Here is an 11,891-nt window from a genome sequence, read left to right as displayed (position 1 = left end):
TGTCATGTTTTCAAGGTTAAGAATATGCTTGAATTTGAATATACTATCATCTACATGTAAACCAGCGGTTCTCAATCTGGGGTCCAGGGACCCCCAGGGGTCCTTAGAAAGATGGGGACTATTTTAATTCCACTATTATTTCATAGACTAGCAGTTAATCCAGTGATAGAATATATATGAACTATTCTGTTCAGAGGTTTCATAGTCTTCACTGTTAATCTACAGTATAGACAGTAGTGGACTAACTAAATCTAATCAGATGTGGATCTCTGAGGCAACATCTGATTAAATACAGGTCTGCAGTTTCAATGTGGGGGTCCTTGACACCAAAAAGGCTGACAGCCTCTGATGTAAACCAAAAACTTTTAATATCTGAAATGAAACGATCTGTCATATTTGTCTCACACCAGACAGAGCCTAACCCAACATGAAAAAGTAAAACAACTGAATGAGTTACCCTGAGCATTAAACTTTTCTAATGTAAATATTCCAGGATAATCTGATTATTTTGTTCATGTCTGTTTGAACAGATATTTCTGTACTCGCTGCTACATGCAAACATGTATTGATGTATGATGTATGATTTAAAGTTCGTCTGGTCTGTGACACCATTAAAGACTCAAAAAGAGCAAGTAGATCATTTACTCAGGTAATTAGTAAGCATTAAATAATTAAAACATATAAAGTTAATATGAACAGCTGGTAAAAAAAAAAAGTGACGATATACATTGATTCTGTGAACTTTTTATTTTATTTTTTATTTTTTACAATTCCCTTTATAGTAACAATTTAGATGTGATGAAAAAGGTTTTGACAGTCTGGAAACTTTTGGTTTAGAAACCTTTGAAGTTCTTGAATTTTACTCTTAAACAGCTGCACAAACTCTGTTGTTTAGCTCCGTCTGTGGGTAGAAGAGGCGGCCGGCCTGCACAGCACACAATAACAAAGTAGATAATGAGATGAGTGAAGAGGATGGAACAGAGTACTGAGGAGTAGAGCAGACTCTCCATTAAAAAGATTAACTGAGAATCTTCTTCTCATCACGTGGCCTCATTCACTTTTCTTCTGCCAAGTTCTGGGAGCAGCAGTTTTCTAAACAGTGACGACATCTGCACGATGCGTTTGGGTCTCCTGAAAGAAACAAAATGCTGATTAGAACAATCTGTGAAACAGGCAAAAAAGGAGAATAATCCACAGTAGCCTCAGATAAAAGTTAGAATCAGGAGCTGAAAGCTCTCATACGAGGTGTCAGAAAAATGTTTTTATTTGTCATCACAGGCTTTGTCATTGAGTTAAAACATGAATACAGACTTACCATTGAAATAAATGGATCACCGTCAGTCATCAGTAGGATTAAGAGTCACTTTCAAACTGTAAGAAAAAAAAGCTCAGTTATGCTTCACATTTAGAAAAAAAACTGGAATCATTCATGCATCTATTGAAGGAGCCTCAGAGAAAAGTTAGAATCAGGAGCTGAAGTTCAGCTCTCATAGTAGGTGTCAGAAAAGTTGTTTGATTTGTCATCACTGGCTAAAAGTGTAAAGTGTCTCAAATGCAAACACACTGTGTAGACCCACCAGATCTCACACCCGGCGAGGTGCTGTTCAGTCACAACTCTGATCTCTGCACCATCCGAGACAACGTCCCTCGAGGATTAGATCTTCGTCCAGCCAACTCTGAGGTCGCCAGTCTCCCGTTTCACACCTGTATGAGAAACATTGACAATTTAGAGACAACAACAACACACCTCGCTTTCTTTAAAAACACTGATAATGAAGCCTCAGATAAAAGTTAGAATCAGGAGCTGAAGTACAGCTCTCATAGTAGGTGTCAGAAAAGTTATTTGATTTGTCATCACCGGCTAAAACTGATTTATCTGCCAACACACGGAGTGGACTCACCAGACATGTTGATCTTTATGCTGCCAGCTCTGAGGTCTTCAGTCTGCTACAAAACAGCAACATCCTTCAGTCTCACCCGTAACAACTGTAAAAGAAATATGGAGGATTAGAAAAAGATAAATAGACCAAATATGCCTCATGAGTTAGAATTATGAGATGTCGTTCAGCTCTCAAGAGATGTTGGATCATTTGGTTGTGAAACACATATTTGCAAACATTACATAATGTGGATTTTTGGCATTTTCTAATTTATAGATGACAGTATGGGGGGAGCTAAGAGTCACCAATATGCTCCTTACTGTGTTAAATTTTTAGGCATACCATGGAAGTAGAACTGCAATTAATCAATTAGTTGCCAACTATTTTGATAAGTTGTTTTGAGATTGGTTTCTTTTAAACTGATATCTTCCTGTTGTGGACAGAAGACATTTGAAAATGTCACCTTGGGCGACATTTTTCACCATTTTCTGACATATTGTAGACCAAACTACTTACAGCCCATCATATCATTTATTATCCACACTTAGTATACAATGCACTCTGACTTACATTTGCTCTTCTCCAGTGAATCCCATGTTCAAGGAAAGTCATCTTCAGTTTCTTCATCGAGGCACTGACTCCAACATGCCTCCAATTAGTTACTGAAAAGACAAGGGATAGAAAAAACACAAACTTTATGAATAAATTCCAGCTTTGCCTCGTGTGTTGGTGATGTAGCCATTTCAAGATTTCATTTCCATGCACTGTAACGTTGATCTCAAACTTCCTTAAGTGCCCTGCCATTCAGATGGCACACCTTTTAAAAAAGCAACATAACTATTTGGAGAACTAAAAACTCACCGTTTATGAGATACACAAAGTAAAAACTAATGCATAATCCTACCAAGGAATCATGTTAAGAGTTGGAACTGGTTTAAATGTATGTTGATTTAGCCTCATGGTCATTTTGCAGGCTGAACATTATAACCTTCCTTGCCCACGTGTTGCTACTGAAACCAACATGGTAGCATGCAAAGTCCTACACGTGCAAACACCAAACTCACCTCTTTAGATCTGTCTTTGGACCGGTTTATGCTTCTGGATGGAGGGTAAACTAGGCCCCATTTTGCTGGCATTGTACAAATCTGAACATCTATTTCAATGGGACATCGAGGATCCATCCTACACTTCACGCTGCAACTGAGAGGGAAAGAGCGAAATGCTTCCCGAACCGGTAACTTTATACGGCTTCCGTCCAACGCAAAGTCCCGCCCCTTTCTATGCTACTAGCTAGCGAGGTTAGCTTATGGATGTGTTAGCTAGTTTCTTTCATCAGCCTTTCTGAATAACGGAAATTAGTCCTGGGATCTGCTCTCCATTTTTCTAAGATAAATAGACATCTTATACTGTGGTGGACAGTTCCTTCTCAGCTACTTGCAATGTAAAAAATATAAAACAACGTTTTTTCCCGTTAGCATCGAACAACAGCTCAGAATCGCTGGCAAAGCATCATGGGAGTTGTAGTTTCTAAAGTAATATTTGCGTTGCCTTACAATGTCGATATGTTCAATTGTTTTTAGCAAGTAACGTTACAGTAATATATATTCTTTTTGCTTATAAAGTGTATAATTTTTCAGCATTTCATTGAGTCTGATGAAAGAAAAATGAAGAGTTTGAACTGTCTCATTAAGCAGGTTTACTTCAATATGAATAACTTTGCTAGAAACCCAGAACTATTTTCCACCAATTTCCTCACATTTGTGTGGAGCTACACTGCTAATAAGTACAGACAGCCCTTTAACATTTTCTCTATGTTGTAGCAGCTCCTGCTTCAAAAGCTCCAAATCTAAACCCCTTTGTGAAAAAAATGTTCTCAGTCCAACATTACAGAGTAAACAAAGTGTATGGTTGGTAACTGCACAGTACAATCAGATTGCATCTCCAAATCAGGATGGGTCTGATGCCTTTAGCAATTTTTGGGAGTAAAATAACATTCTTCATACATATTGGCCTGTATATGTTATTCGTAAGTACACTCAGCTTTGGTTATCACACAGCTCTGACAAAGATACTGCAGGCAGGGTATTTCAGTTGTCTGCTGCTGGATAAGCAATATCATAATGGAGCGCTTTATAAATCTATCCAAAGTAAGTCATTTCTCAATCACAGACTATAATCATTATTTGCATTTCATCCAGTGTACGCTATATGGCCAAAATTATATGGACGCATACTTTTATGTACTTTTGATTTGGGGCCATTTTCTCCCGTTTAAGGCGAGTCCCTCTAGTTATAATTAAGGGAAACCTCATTGCCACAGCATACAGTGATATTTTAGAGGATAGTGAGCAGGGCTGGAACAAAGATTTTAGAAACTATGAGACTATGAGAATCCAAAATCCTCCAGGAGAATCTCATCCAACTCGGATATTTCTGCCTGGCCACCAACCAAACCCTGTACAATTTTTAGAATATTTAAAAAGTCACAAAATTTCACAATGTATTTATTCATACAACTGTTATGTTTCTATCTTCTGTAAATTTTATCTTTGTACATTATAGTCTAAATGTTGTTTCAAAGCCTCTACACTCTCAATATATGAGAGCTAGCCTCTAAAAAAACCACGAGTAATAAGTCTGTAATCTTCATGGACATGGTTTTGGTGTCCTCAGTGGCTACAGTTACAGGGAAGGTCTGTCCTGTTGGTTTCAACATGTCAATGCCACTAAACAAAGCCACATCCATGAAGAAATTATTTTCTTGAGTTTTTGTGGAGGAAATTGACTGACCTGCACAGATCCCAGACTTCAACACCTCTAGTATGAATAAGAAGACAAACTGTGAGCGACGCCTCACTCAGTGCCTTGTTAATGCTCTTGTGGCTAAATAGGAGCAATAGCTATCACATATGGGTGTAATGTTCAGGTATTCATATGTATATTTTAGATGGTATGTGATTCAAAGTGAGAAAAGTGTATAGTCGTTCTGTTTTCTTGTTGTGGTGTAATTCATATAAAACTGGAGTTGCTGAAGAGGAAAATTGTTTCTGACGAACCCCCGTGTTTGAGACCTAAAAGAAGCACACTTGAGAGCCATTTAAGGTTTAATTTATACATTTATTCTGATCACAGCTGTACAGGAATGCATCGTCACAGCAGAAACACAACCTAAACCCAACCATGGCACAACAGCCGTCACAACACATCCAGAACTCAACCATAAATATACAGGCTCAATCAGCTCACCTCAGATCAATGTTTATAATTAATATCATCATTATTCACATAGAACCATCTGTCTCAAATATATCTTTGTTTTTCAAAGAGCATAAAAATAAAAGTGGACTCTTCATCGGGATGAACACTTTGTGGTTGACCCACTATCTGGTCTACATGGGGGACCACTGAAAACCAGGGAGCCGAGGAGGAGCGGAGCCAATTTATTACAGCTTACAGGGGCGGCTTATATGGGCTCGTACAAGGCTTCTCAATGGTTACAGAAGGACTGCGGACAGGGCGACTGATTTTAGGGATCATATAGGACTCACAACCAAAAAAAGCTACTTTTGACATCACGGACACACAAGGAGCGAGAGTTCATAAGGAAACAGAAACATTTTTTTGAGTGGAAAGCAAGAAAAAAAGAAACCAAAAAAGTATTGTGAATATATGAAAGAACACTACCAAGGCACAGAGAGATGCAGAGTTAACAAAACGGACACAGAGGGAGATAAAAAGAAGGGAGACAGGATGGAAGGTGGGCAGATTAGAGGCAGTTTCACTAACCAACACTAGAGGGAGCTCTAACAGCTCAAATACCCAGATATATTATAAACTCTATGTATGTATACTGGATATACTATATAAAGCATTGAAATATAGGATTATCTTTTAAAAACACTGTTCACTGCAGCAGGACAAAAGGGATACACCGCATGAGTGTGCTTGTATATATATGTGTCTTTGCATGTGTATGTGTGTGTTGTGATGTGTGTGTGTGATGTGTAGAGATTCATTTCCAAGCAAACCTCCATAGATGGAGCTAAACACCAACAAAGCAGAACACCAGCGAGATTAAAACCAATGTAATGTGTGTGTGTGTGTGTGTGTGTGTGTGTGTGTGTGTGTGTGTGTGTGTGTGTGCTTTATGTTTGTTTGTGTCTCAAAACTCATGGACACACATCTATATCGTCGTTCTGATCATTAGAATAACTACTGTACGAGTGGGAGGACATTGACATGAGCATCAGCAGGGACTACACGCACTCGCAACGACAACAACGGCAACGATAACACAACAACAGCAAACAACAACAACGTGAACAGAGACAACACACAGAGCAGGAAGTCCGGCTAACCACAATCCTCCACTCATACAGAAGAGAAATAGAGGCTACGATTCATCTGGAAAAATGCATCCTTTTGACATCGCAGGAGTGAGACAGACTCAGAAAGCGGCCTGTCTTTCCATGTGCTTTTAAAAATTCTCTCTGGTATCTCATCTGTATGCATCTTATCTAGCTATCTATCTGCCTGTATGTTTGTCTGCCCGTCAGTCAGTCAGTGTATGTGCTTATTTTTTGCAAGCAATATGCTTATCTGTCTGTCTCCCTGCCTGACTGAGTAAGCGTCTCTGTCTTAGCCAGAGTCTGTAGAGATAAAACAATGAGGAAAATGATTGTGCTTCTCGGTCCACACAGCCGTCTGAGGCTGGGCGGTGACTCGCTGGGCTGCAGAGGTCACAGGTTGTGTGGGAGCAGCCTCCTCGCATCGGGAGGCGTACTAGAGCTACTGCACCAGACGGAGAGGACCCCCCTCCTCAGTACACTGTACAAGGCTACATGAGAAGCGCTCGCGCAGGAAGGACACGCCCGCTCAAACACAAACGCACACGCTTAGAGCGCCAGCATGGAGCCTTGGGAGAGTTTTCTGGATACACCTACACATGATCAGGGAGAGGGGAAAAGGGCTTGTTGGAAATGAGACTTGGACAGGAGATCAGTCGAGCATCGCGTCCAGTTGGTCCGCCAAGTCATCAAACATGCTGCCGATGTCGTCCAAGATGGAGACGGTTGTCTTTTTGCTGGAAAGAGAGCTGGGAGTTGGGTAGCAGAAAAGAAGAATTTAGCTGATTATGTGAAAGATACATCATAGAGTTGCTAAGTGGAAAAAATGAGTATAATATTAATAAGGACATTTTATATATTTTAGCACTATATATAAATATATGCAAAATCACATATTAACTAATCAAACTGTTGTTCAAAGACGTGAACTGTGTTCCACTATCATGCATTACATCAAACCAAATCCATCACTGTGTGTAAAACAAAAACTTAATTATGTTTTTGATAACAACTTTCTCAGAGTCACTGATTTTGACAACAGTAATTTGTAGAACGATACCATGATAAGACAATTTCACCATGAGATTCTTCAGGAAGTCAATAAATTATTTCTTTTAATGACATCCTAAATGTTCCTCAACATCAAGCTTTTCCTGTTCATTATGTAGAGTGGCTTTTAATACTACAATACCCATCAGACTCACCGGCCTTGTTATGGTTTAGATGCCGGAGGCGCTAATTAGAGCACAATTCAGAACACTTGCAAATGGGAACAAAACACTGCACCCTAGTTGTTTAATTCATCCAACATTGACCGAGAATCTGAAAGTGAACCAGTGAAAGTGAACCTATCAGGTCTCTACAAAGCATCATCTTTAGATTCAGCTCAATGTTAGTGGTGCATGCAACAGATTTTAAGTAAGGTGAATGGATGTTAACACTCTCTTCTTGTGTTTTTATGTTCATAGATTTGTACTTTTTTTTATCAAACCACCAAATATTTTCTTATATAGTTGCTCACATTTTGCAATGATGATTTAGCCACCCCCGGTTGCAATTTATGATTGAGACATTTTCATACCCATCCAAGCCTTGGATGTCACTGTCATAGTCTAAGTAGAAAATAAACATGGCTTTAACTTTCATGAACCCTGGATGACCCCATGCACTTCATGCAACCTTTTTGACTAGTAAACCCATGAAATGAAGCAGCATCTGCTTGTGAACGCTTGTCATAGGTGGAATAAGTCTATTAGTCATAAGCAGTTTAACCAAAGAGTCATTATTACCCCCCTAAACCTCTCAGGTTGTTTCATCTGAATAACTGTTTAAGGCCTATAGAGAAGAAAATATCTAATATTTCATGAGAAAAATTAAAAACATAAGAAAGTCAGAAAAAAGAATCTAAATTTGAGTATGGGGTATAATTTTTCTTCTTTACATCCCATTAATCATCTCATCACCCCTGAGATTTATCTTACAACACCTTGTAGGGTTATAGGTAGGTATAGGTAATATTTGCCCTGATCCTGGGTGCCATCATCATTCATATACAACAACTTATTCATGATTTGTTGTTGGATATAAATGATATTTTCTGATTAAAATCTTAAAATACTCACTCATTTTGTGTATCCTCTTGTTTCATTTTATGTTCTACAGCTTGCAGAGCTTCAGCCAAGGAGGCACTGGTCTCCTCCAAACGATGCTGCGCCTCCTCTTCTTCCTCTACTTGACTCTCCACCTCTTCCTTCGCTCCTTCCTTCCTTAGATTCTCTTCCTCTTCTCTCTTCCTCTCCTCCTCCTGCTCTTTGTGCTTCTTTTGCTCCCTCTCTCTCCTCCTCTCTTCTTCCTCTCTCCTCCTTTCCTCTTCCTCCTGTCCTCCCAGCAGGTCAATGGATAGGCCGGCGATGGAGGAGCGAGGGGGTTTAACAGGGTGTGGCGAGGGGGTGGAGGGACTCTGGGCTGGAGAAGGGGAGGTGAGAGGGAGTCCCGGAGAGAGGGAGGGAGCAGAGGGGGTGTCGGGAGCTGGAAGAGGGGTGGCAGACGGCGGAGAGGAGGGTTTGGGGGCCAGGGTGGGGCTGGCTTCAGCTGGGCTGGTAGCAACTGGACTAGGGCTCATGGTAGCTGAAGCTACTATTGCTTTGCCTGGTTTGGGTGCTGTCGGAGGTCCGCGGGGTTTCGGAGATACAGGAGGAGGGACACGCTTCGGCTCTGGTGAGAGTCAGACAGAAAGATGTCAGTTTATATTTAACTGGCCAATGTAGTCGTATACACACCTACCAGACCTACAGTGAGATTGATGCTACATTCAAAAGTGAATGAAAGAGTCGGAAGATCACTAATAAAGCTAATCTTTAAGGATCTGATGTTAAAAATCTTTTACCTCCCACAGTTTGTTCGTACAATGCTAGCACTATGGAGAACATTCACAAACTTCTAGCATTATAAGAAGTGACATGAATCTGAACATTTAATATAAACATGAATAGATTATACTCTATATACTCCAGTCACAATGCATAGCAGAGCATACAACTAAAACCTGAACATATGATGTCTCCAAAGCTGTCTGACATTCCAAACAATGTCATTATTCTTAAAAAACATTATGTCCAAATTCATCACGAGGGTCAATCGATCAAAAATAATTTGTTTTATACCTGAGGCAGATCATTCCCAAAAGGTAGTGGGTGGTAAAAGGTCAAACGACACTGATTTATTTGAAAAGGTTTTGCTAAATCTCTACTTACTTTGAATTAATAATCTGTAATACATTATCATGCATAAAGTAAACGCCACTCTGTTGCTGATACCATCAACAACTGATTTAACATACTGCATAAATAATTCATGAAAGTTTTTAATGTTTGCTGTACTGAACACTCTCAGGAGTGAAGTCATTTAAATATACAGAGGCAACAACTGCATTTTTGTAATAAATATAATCAAGTATAAAAGGTATAATACATATAATTATACCATCGTTCCAACCAAAGGTAAAATAGTTGCCACTATAACTTTATCTGTCTCATGATATATTACAAACGATCAGTGTTTTGGTGTTTTCCAACTGGAGGTCCTGGATCATATTTCATTGTCTCATCGGTATCTTAAACAACACGCCCCATCAATGCAGCCCCCTGCACTGTTTTAACAATCTCTTCAAAGGTGTGTATGTATATTTCACCTGGACTCTGTGCCGTATCAGTATTATCAGGACCTGGTATGGGGACTCTGCGAGTCGGGGTTGGGGGGTCAGCTTGTGCCTTCCTCAGGGTGACTGTGGATGGTTTGGGTGAGACCGGTGGCTTCAAAGACTTCCTGGCCTCCATCCACTCACAGCTCTCCCTGCTGGTCTCCGTCCTATCAGAGACCTCAGACACCGGCCTCCGCCTCAGGACCACGCCGCCGTTCTGCTGCGGCTCACCTCCATTTTTCCAGCTGCTATCTGTTTGACCGCTGGGAGAGTCTGATTGGTTATTGCTTTGAATGACACTTTCTGAATGCTCAGATGTGCGTGGTCTCCTGTGTATGGTGTCAGAACCAGTTGTCATCGTAACAACAGTGGTAGCCACGTTCGCAGACGCTTCAGAGTCTGTCGCCAGAGGACGAGGCTTCCTCCGGAGGGTTGCGGTGCCGTCTGTGATGTCTGTTACTGAGGCGACGACAATGGAGCGAGGTCGGGGCTCTGGACGTTTCTGGGCTAGTTGACGAGGTGAAAGGCCAGTCTGATCACCAGGAAGGCCCTCTGGTCCGCTGATGGTCCTGCGTCGACTTAAGATATCATCCTCCTCGGATCCAAGTCCACCTGAGCCAGCCTGGCGACGAAGTAAAGGTGGACTCACCTGGAGAACACAGGACTGTTACAGACTTACACGTTCTTTGCTAATATGCTATTTGAAATACAATGCTCACAACCCACACTAAACACACACACACACACAAACACCTGCAGGTAGTTGGTGCTGCTTCCCAGATTCCTCGGCAGGGTTTTGGCTCCACCCACGATGGATGTCTCCAGCATGGCGGCGAGGCTGCGCACACTCCCAGAAGCCCCCTCTGATCTCTCCAGGCCCGCTGAGTCCTGAGCTCTTAGAGCTGATCCAAGGCTGCCGCAGTCACTGGCTCGGCGCTCTCGATAGGTTGGCAGCCCTAGAAGCCCCTCCCCCTGTCCTTCTCCCTCCCCGTCACCCCCGGTAATGGAAGAACAGGACCGTTTAGGTGGCGTTGGGGGCCGACCTTTTCTGCGAGGACGGAGTGTGACAGATGATTGGCTGCGGTTAACAGTGACATCATTAGGCGCAGCAGTACGCGCGGAGCTGCTGCGGCACACAGTGGCGTATCTAGAGTCTGTTTCTGAGCCAATTAGACTGTGAGTTCTCCGTCGCTCTTCCTCCTCACTGGGCAGGCAGAGCAGCGGCACCGATGAATCCACTGCCGCCATCTGAGTGGAGGGACGTGGCCGAGCCCTGGGGGAGGCCTGCTGGGTGCGAGCGTGTGGGGGGGTTTGTGGTGGAGTTTGCGTCGGTGTGTGGGGAGGGGTCTGTGAATGAGTGAGACCCGGGCGAGGTTTGGCCAGGGGGCTGGGGGCGCCGTCCCTCTGCTTCCTCGCCTCCCTCCGCGGCTCTGAGCTGCCGCCTGGGCTGGACGGAGGTGTAGAGGGGCTCTGAGGAGGCTCCAAGCCACTCTCTCCTCTCTGTAGCTCTTTCAGTCTTCTCACTCCCAACATCAGCTTCTTCTGATGGCCTGAGAAGAGGCGGGGATGTGGGAGAGAAGAAGGGAAAAATAGTGTGAGGTAGCAAGAGAATAACAACATAGATTTAGACTGCAAAGCAAAGAGATTAACAGTGAAAAGGACACTTTAATTACCTGGAAAACTGTCAAAGTGAATCTCTAAGCCCTTATTAAGCAGTGGCCTACTGCTGAGCCAGTCAATACGTATTCATGCCATGTAGCAAAACATTGTTCAAACCCAAAGAACCTTACTTTAAATTTGTGTGGAGATCCTACAGTTTTCAAAAATACCAAATATGTCAGGCTGAATTTGGGAGAAAATGTGTATGAAATGACGCAGAACACATCTAGAATATTTCCATTTGATGGATAGTGCAGCCTTAAAAAAAACATGGAGTCTCTGATTTAAAAATTTCACTCAGTGTAA

The 11,891-nt window shown here is 41.9% G+C and overlaps 1 protein-coding gene, 1 long non-coding RNA gene and 3 other non-coding genes across 7 annotated transcripts in view; all 5 read right to left on the bottom strand.

Annotated features, from left to right (window-relative positions):
* Nucleotides 1–1,058: 1,058 nt before the first annotated feature.
* LOC122979722 lies at nucleotides 1,059–3,122 on the bottom strand. The gene is made up of 6 exons (XR_006402909.1): nucleotides 2,945–3,122; nucleotides 2,451–2,542; nucleotides 1,902–1,986; nucleotides 1,578–1,704; nucleotides 1,316–1,371; nucleotides 1,059–1,131 (listed from the first exon to the last, which is right to left on the bottom strand). It is a non-coding gene; the product is annotated as an uncharacterized LOC122979722 (long non-coding RNA).
* Nucleotides 1,198–1,281, bottom strand: LOC122979872. The gene has a single exon (XR_006402950.1). It is a non-coding gene; the product is annotated as a small nucleolar RNA SNORD60 (small nucleolar RNA).
* LOC122979871 lies at nucleotides 1,445–1,532 on the bottom strand. Its single transcript, XR_006402949.1, has one exon. It is a non-coding gene; the product is annotated as a small nucleolar RNA SNORD60 (small nucleolar RNA).
* LOC122979869 lies at nucleotides 1,776–1,863 on the bottom strand. The gene has a single exon (XR_006402947.1). It is a non-coding gene; the product is annotated as a small nucleolar RNA SNORD60 (small nucleolar RNA).
* Nucleotides 3,123–4,976: 1,854 nt separating the features above from the next.
* Nucleotides 4,977–11,891, bottom strand: part of LOC122979721 (caskin-1-like) — a 38,952-nt gene continuing 32,037 nt past the window's right edge. For all 3 annotated transcript variants that reach the window (XM_044347412.1, XM_044347413.1, XM_044347415.1), the window contains 4 exons: nucleotides 10,680–11,476; nucleotides 9,918–10,575; nucleotides 8,350–8,941; nucleotides 4,977–6,975 (listed from right to left, as the gene is read on the bottom strand). In XM_044347412.1, the coding sequence (XP_044203347.1) occupies nucleotides 6,879–6,975; nucleotides 8,350–8,941; nucleotides 9,918–10,575; nucleotides 10,680–11,476 (2,144 nt within the window). In that variant the 3' untranslated portion in view covers nucleotides 4,977–6,878. The remainder of the gene's footprint in view (nucleotides 6,976–8,349; nucleotides 8,942–9,917; nucleotides 10,576–10,679; nucleotides 11,477–11,891) is intronic.

This window comes from Thunnus albacares, chromosome 3 (genome assembly GCF_914725855.1).
Source record: "Thunnus albacares chromosome 3, fThuAlb1.1, whole genome shotgun sequence".
Lineage (NCBI taxonomy): Eukaryota > Metazoa > Chordata > Actinopteri > Scombriformes > Scombridae > Thunnus > Thunnus albacares.
Note: the sequence above shows the minus strand (reverse complement) of the source record. Positions and strands in the feature narration are given on the sequence as shown.